Raw genomic sequence first — 6,433 nt, 5'->3', positions numbered from 1 at the left:
TTAAGTGATTGGCCGCTGGGCCAGGATGGGTTTTAGAATTAACTCTTCCTTCAGTCTACTATGCATTATTACCTCTCAGTTAATTACCCCTGAGGATGAAAATAGGTTCCATGACTCATAAGCACCAATACAACACTTGGCAACAGATGAAAACGCAAGGACACATTTACAGGAAGCTGACAGGAACGAGCATCTATTTATATGTGGGGAGATTCTTAGAGGTGAGCCAGGCACCTCCCGTGTATCATGCTGCAGATCCATCAATAACAGCGCCACGGATTCCCCCCTTCCCAAACATGCACACCGGGTTCTGCTTTCTACTTCAACATGGTGGCAAAGCAGGAACAGAAACCCAAAGGCTGTCACTGACAGCAAACCCCAACACAATCAAGTCTCCACACAGGATCCATGATCTGTTTTCCTCCTGTGTGCCTGCACCCACTCCCACCTCCCTGCCCTCCTGCTCCTCCTCAGAATCCTGTCTGGTAGGGCTCCTCACTTCCTCCAACACTGACAGGCAATCCAGATCCTGTCAGTTCACTCAGCTCAGAAATGGGGAGTGGCCAGGAATTCATTTCAGAGCAGATCACCACTGTTGTGTTTTGCTTCCTTTCTCCTGTTTTCTAGTCCTCTGTTGCCTCCAGGGAAGGACAAGGTTCAAACCAGGACTGTTTTTTACCTTGTTCTAGCTAGATGAAAGGCTAGTCAGTTCTGAGCTCCAGGGGGCGCAGTTTGCACTGCCCCCCCCCCCACCTCCAGAACGGCACAAATACTTACAACAAAGTTGATTAATAGTTGAGTTTCTTTGCCAGTAAAATGGATTCCATTTGGTGCCTAAGCAACCTTTGCTTTTCTTGCCGGTCCACCCCCGACCTCCCTAAGTCTGCTCTGATCAGCTGTGTCCCGACTTAAGAAACACTCATTAAAGGCTAGGATATAATGAATGAGGTGAAAACTGCTTTGTAATCAACATGCACTCGCCTCCCAGATGCTCACACCCTTCTCTGCCCCCACTCCTGGCCAGGCACTTTTTTTTTTTTTTAAAGGAAGGGTTTATTTTAGCTTATCATTCTGGAGGGATGGAGTCCATCATGGCAGAGTAGAATCGCTAACAGCCAAGGAACGCATACATGGCAGGAGAAGCAGGAGGCTGGCTGATCACATTTTCATCTACACAGGAAGCAAAGCCCAGCTAGACCTTTTATTTCAAGTGTGCAATGACAGTGAATTTTGCCCTATGTGTAGAGGCAAAGCACCCTCACTTTTCTTCAGTCTAAATTTCCCTCTGTTTCCACTTGTTAAGTCACAGCGGCACTGGGTACCAGCATACTCTCATCATCCCAGGCAAAGACACCGAAAAGGCATTTCTGACAATGCTCTTTGCAGCTGGGTCCCGTACTGGGGGTGGGTAAAGATGCTGAAGAGTACACAGAAATTGCTTAGTCAGCAACCGAAGATTACAGGGGACGTAAATGTAAACAGTCTGGTACCCAGGGGGGTGGGGCAGCCAGCTCTGAGAGCCTTCAAAGGGACAAGGATTCCTCGGCAGTGCAGGTAGAAGGTGAGCAGTTGTCCCCTTAATTGGAGTTGTGTAGCCTCAACCTTAGAAAGACAAACTTGCTGACTCAGGGCAGAATTAATATCAATTGAATTTATTACAAGTTACTAAGCTCCAAGGCACATTACAGTGTTCTGTTAACTACAGAAATGTATAAAGGACAAACAGAGCAAGTTCTCCATGTCTAGCGGTTTTTTTTTTTCGCTCTACTGTTCAAAAGCATCCGTGCATCAATAAAGCCAAAACAAAACGACACGTGAAGACCCAACACATTCAGCTCAGTAGAAACAAACCAAAACATTTCCCCCTCACAAACTTGCAACAAAAAACACCCGTCCCCTCCCGACACCCCCCCCATTACCATTTTGCAAACAAAACAGGAAAACAAAACAGAACAGAACGAAATTAAGTGAAGACTTCAACACTTGGGGCTGTTTAGATAGAAGCTTTCACCATTTTATAGCTTCAAATTTTTTTTAATTTTTAAAAAATTTTTTTAGGCAGCAACACTGGCCTTGGCAAAACAAAAACAAAAATCTTTTTTCTTTTGTGTGTTTTTCCTTTCAGAGTGCAAAACATTTACAAAAACACACACCAGCAGCAGTCGTTGCTAAGGGCTATTAATTCTGTACCCAGGCAAACATTCTGCCACCAAATAAGGGCTAACAAATATGATGCGAATGACCCAATCGATATTATACTGCTTAACACAAACCAGCTTATCCTTCAAATGAAGAAGTTACATACCTGTTTCAAAATATAGAAACATACGACGAAAATAATGTCTATACATAAGACTAACTTTTTGCAGTTATATTCACAATTCTACATCTTGGTGGGAAGGGAAGGTGGAGGCAAGGTGGGGGAAGGGCCCTCTAGATTGAAGAGGAGGCGGGCGGTCTGGGGCAAGGGAGGTCGCTGCCCTTGTGGTTCAAGGGTCTCTCTCTTTTTTCACTTTAACATCCCCAGCTAAGATAGTTGCGATTTCGCCCTGCATGAAGGCCCAAGGTACATTAGACCCGACTAGGGGACACTTCTCTCCGCTGGGACAATACACCTCACCTGTGGCCCCCTGGGCTTTGATACTCTCTCTAGAACAAGGGAAACAAAATTTGTGGCTAGGGACGGACGGACACTGAACGAAATGCGTGTCCTCCAAACGTTCGTGGCAAATGGTACAGCAGAGGGGTCCGCTGTTGGCCATAGGGGAATCCGGAATGTTTTGGGGGTGCACTTGGTCCATGCCCGGGTGGGCGCTAGGCGGAGGGGGCGCCACCTGTAAATTCAGGTCCCCATTGCGTGATGCCAGGCGACGCTGCCCCGGCACGGAGGCAGGAGACACCGGGCTGCTGCTGTTTCGCCTAGCAGATGCAGTGGTAGAGTGCACTGAACTGCCGTCTTTGGGCGAATGCGCTGTGCCCAGAGTGTCTGCCACTGACATGAGCGCGGCCATGGGGGACGGACCATTCTGGGGGGCTGACTCCGGCGGGGTGGTCCGATTGGAATGAGGTCCCAGAGGTGGAGGGGGCGGAGGTGGTCCCCCTGCTGCGTGTCCGGGAGCCGCAAAGCCCCCTGCGGACATAGTGAGCTTCAGCGCCTCGCTCTGGTTTGCCATCCACTGCTGCCTCTGTTGCTCCTCGCCGAGCTTCAGTGCGCCTTCAGCTGAGTCCGGCGGCTCAGGGGATGCCTTCCTTTTGCGCAGGCTGGCCGCTGCACTCCGGCCCGTGGGCGCCGCGGGCGGCAAGGCTCCAGTTCCTGGAGGTGCGCTGGGGGCGCGGCTGAGACTCACCAGCGCCGTGGGTAGCATGGGACAGCTGGCATCTAGGTAGGGCTGGGGCAGCATGTCCGCGCCGGGCACGCCCTCCTTGAAGAAGCGAACAGCCTCAGGCAGCAGGTCCCCAAGTAGGCGCCAGTCGCCCGAGCCATGCTTCTTCTCGTATTCCAGGTACTTGAAGCCAGAGGACAGACCCCGGCCAAAGTCCTTCATGCAATCCTGGTACATCTGTTTGGCCACCCCGGACGCGCTCGAGTATACGTTGCCGGAGCCCGTGGGATACTCAATGAACAGCTTCAGCTCGTAGTCCATGCCGGGTTTAGAGACCGCGTCGAAGGCAAAGACGCGACCCAGGAGCGAATGGTCCTTCTTGAAACGCACCTCGTAGGGCGTGCAGCCAGCCAGTGTGAGCAGCGTGTCCCGGACCATTTTGGGCTTGTTGGCCCATTCCTCCGCGCGGTTGCGCAGGCTCTCGCTCAGCTCCGCCAAGGCCTCAGCGTTGCGCTGCTTCTCCTTCAGCTCACGCTCCTGGTCCGTGCTGGACACGGAGCCAGGCCTCTTGCCACCGGCACCCACGCCCACCTCTGCCACCGTCGACGAGGTCGATGACGGTGCAGAGGATACAGTGGCCGACACGCCCGGGGCACCCCCGAGACAGGCGGGCCCCCCGGGAGCACCCGGAGGCGCTGGAGTCGGGGGCCCTCGGCTTCCCCCCAACCCGTGAGGCGGAGGCGGAGGCAGCACCGCGGCGCTGGCCGGGCCGTTAAGCAGCGTCTGTGGCAATAGGTTGGGGGGCACGGCGAGCTGGGGTCCCCCGCCACCACCTGGGTTGGGCAGCCCGGTCACCAGCCCACTATGTGTTCCACGCCGAGAAGCAACTGATGTGGCAGCGGAAGATGAGTTGGGGCTCTGGCGGTTCAATTCCGGGGGACCCTCCTCTGGCGTGGGCTTGGGGAAGCCGTTAGGACCTCCCAGGCCGTTGGGTAGCCGGGCAGCGTGGCTGCTGCTCCCCAGACTCACCGGGGGAGGCGGATACTCGAAACGGCTGCGTTGTTCTACCGCGGCGGCGGCGGCGGCAGCAGCGGCGGCTGCTGCGCTCAGACCGTAACGTTCCAGGCCGGACGGGGTGGCTAACACTGCAGGCTTGGTGGAACCATCGACGTGGTTGAGCTGCTGTTGCTGTTGTTGTTGCTGCTGTTGTTGCTGCGCGGCGGCAGCTGCTGCTGCGGCTTCCTTGGCAGACAAGGCCACTGTCTTGACCCCGACTGGCGGCGGCGGCCCGGGGGAGCGGCCGTCTTGGAAGCAACCGTGCGCTCGTTTCAGCTGGCGCGCTGTCTCGATCACGAATTCTATGCGGTCGGCGCCTTCGTAATTGACGCAACCACGGCAAACGGGTTCGGAGAAGTCCCAGATCATGGCCCAGGGCATGCGAGGCAGGTCGCACAGGTAGCAAGACTGTCTTCGGGACGAGGACACCTGCGCCGCCGACATGATGCCAGCCTCGGGTAAGGTAGGCCCCCGCCCGGGCTGTCTCCGCGGCGCCTTCTCCTCCGGGAGGACTAGCTGGCTGGGGAAGGAGTCCGGCTGCGGGGGAAGGGGGCGGGGGGGCGAGAAAGTTCTGCCCCAGGGGCTGGAAGGAGCTTGAGTCTCCACTGCCGGCGCAGTGCCTCTCCGCGGGGGCTCCACCGCCCGGGCTGCAAACGGGTTCTGCACGCTCCTCGCCCCCACCTCCTACTGCGGCTGTCTTGTCCGGAGAAAACCACCGGGAGCCTTCTTCCTGGTACGACGGATCAGGGCTGGAAGCTCCGGGTCTGGGGGGAGGGGGCTAGGGTGTCCAGGGGCCGGCCGCCAGTGGCCTCTTGGCCCCCTCCCCGGAGTGATTGAAGCGTGGAAGAGCGCAGGGGGTCCCCCTACGATCTCAGTCCTCTCTACGCCAGGCGCCCCGGGGAGAGGGTTAGAAGGCTGTGCCACCCGGTGCCTAGGTCCAATCTTGCTGAAATCGCTGATTCCCCGGGAGGGCCGGAGGAGGAGGTGGCTGCCAAGAGCGTTTCCCCTCCGCAGCGACGGCCGTTACGCTGGCGGCGCCTGGGTTTGCACGCCGGAGGGAGCCGCCGCAGCCACGGTTTCCAGGACACAAGAGCAGAGGAGAGGAGCGCACGCACGCAGGCTCCCACCGCCCCCTGGCCTGGCCAGCTCTCCAGCCACAGAAGCGGGCGGCGCTCACGTTGGCTGCCCGGCGCTCGCGCGGCGCCTCCACCCGGGTCGCATCCCTTCCCGCTCGCGCTCGCCTGGAATGTGGGGTTGTGATTGTTACTCTACGTTCCGGAGGCGCGTCTCAGCGCTCTTGCTCGGGCTGCAGCTCGCGCTGTCCCCGGCTTGGCCGCGCGGGATGCCGCCCGGGCGGAGCGCTGACGTCACCGCCATGCTCTGCACCAGTCCCCCACCCCCCCTTTACACTTCCTCTGTCTGTGGAGCCCACTTGTTGCTCGCGAAAAGCGCATGCGCGGCAAGATGCCCAGATTCCTCCCTGTCGGCCCCTCCCCCGCGCCTCCGCCCTCTCCTCCCTTCCCCCCGCTCGGCCGTGTGTGGACCACAGCTGAGGCCTGGCTAGCTAATACTGCAAGTCCAGGGCTTGGGGGAGAGGGCGGGGCGGGGTGGGGTGGAGAGGTGGAGGGTGGGGGGTAGGCGGGACGAAACAGGCGATGACCTTTCCTTTTCCTGCCTGGCTTTCCCAAGTAAAAAACATTTAAGAGCCACGAGTGTTGTTTCCGATTCCCGTTCCCCACACCACCAAATCCCAGGCAGTAAAATTAAATGCCCCGTTTGACGAGTTTCACTTTGAATTTCATATACAGTATTACCTATTTCATCTGCGATGAGAGCTCCCTCCCCCATTAATGTTACATTCTTTGCCACCACTGGTGCCCAAACACCTGCAGTATTAGCCCTTCTCCAATGTTCCAGAAATTGCCTTTTAGATTTGCTTTTGCGACCCAGCCTAGGAATCGAATCGGTGTTGCGAGGATGGCGCCAAATGGGCCGCCCCTCCTCCTGGCCGAACTCTATAAAATATTTTGGCTGGATGTCTAAAGGCACTCGGA

General features: G+C 56.8%; 1 protein-coding gene across 1 annotated transcript; it reads right to left on the bottom strand.

Annotated features, from left to right (window-relative positions):
* Positions 1–1,636: 1,636 nt before the first annotated feature.
* On the bottom strand, positions 1,637–4,990 carry IRF2BPL (interferon regulatory factor 2 binding protein like). The gene has a single exon (XM_084792695.1). It carries the CDS (start codon positions 4,821–4,823, stop codon positions 2,490–2,492), a length of 2,334 nt encoding a protein of 777 aa, XP_084648821.1. The 5' UTR covers positions 4,824–4,990; the 3' UTR covers positions 1,637–2,489.
* Positions 4,991–6,433: the final 1,443 nt, after the last annotated feature.

The sequence above is a fragment of the Acomys minous genome (genome assembly GCF_964271855.1).
Source record: "Acomys minous genome assembly, chromosome: 8".
NCBI lineage: Eukaryota > Metazoa > Chordata > Mammalia > Rodentia > Muridae > Acomys > Acomys minous.
The sequence above is the reverse complement of the archived record's forward strand: the minus strand, read 5'-3'. Positions and strand labels throughout refer to the sequence as shown.

Excerpts from the sequence above, each read along its gene's own strand:
- IRF2BPL (XM_084792695.1), bottom strand. The coding sequence starts at position 4,823 with ATGTCGGCGGCGCAGGTGTCCTCGTCCCGAAGACAGTCTTGCTACCTG.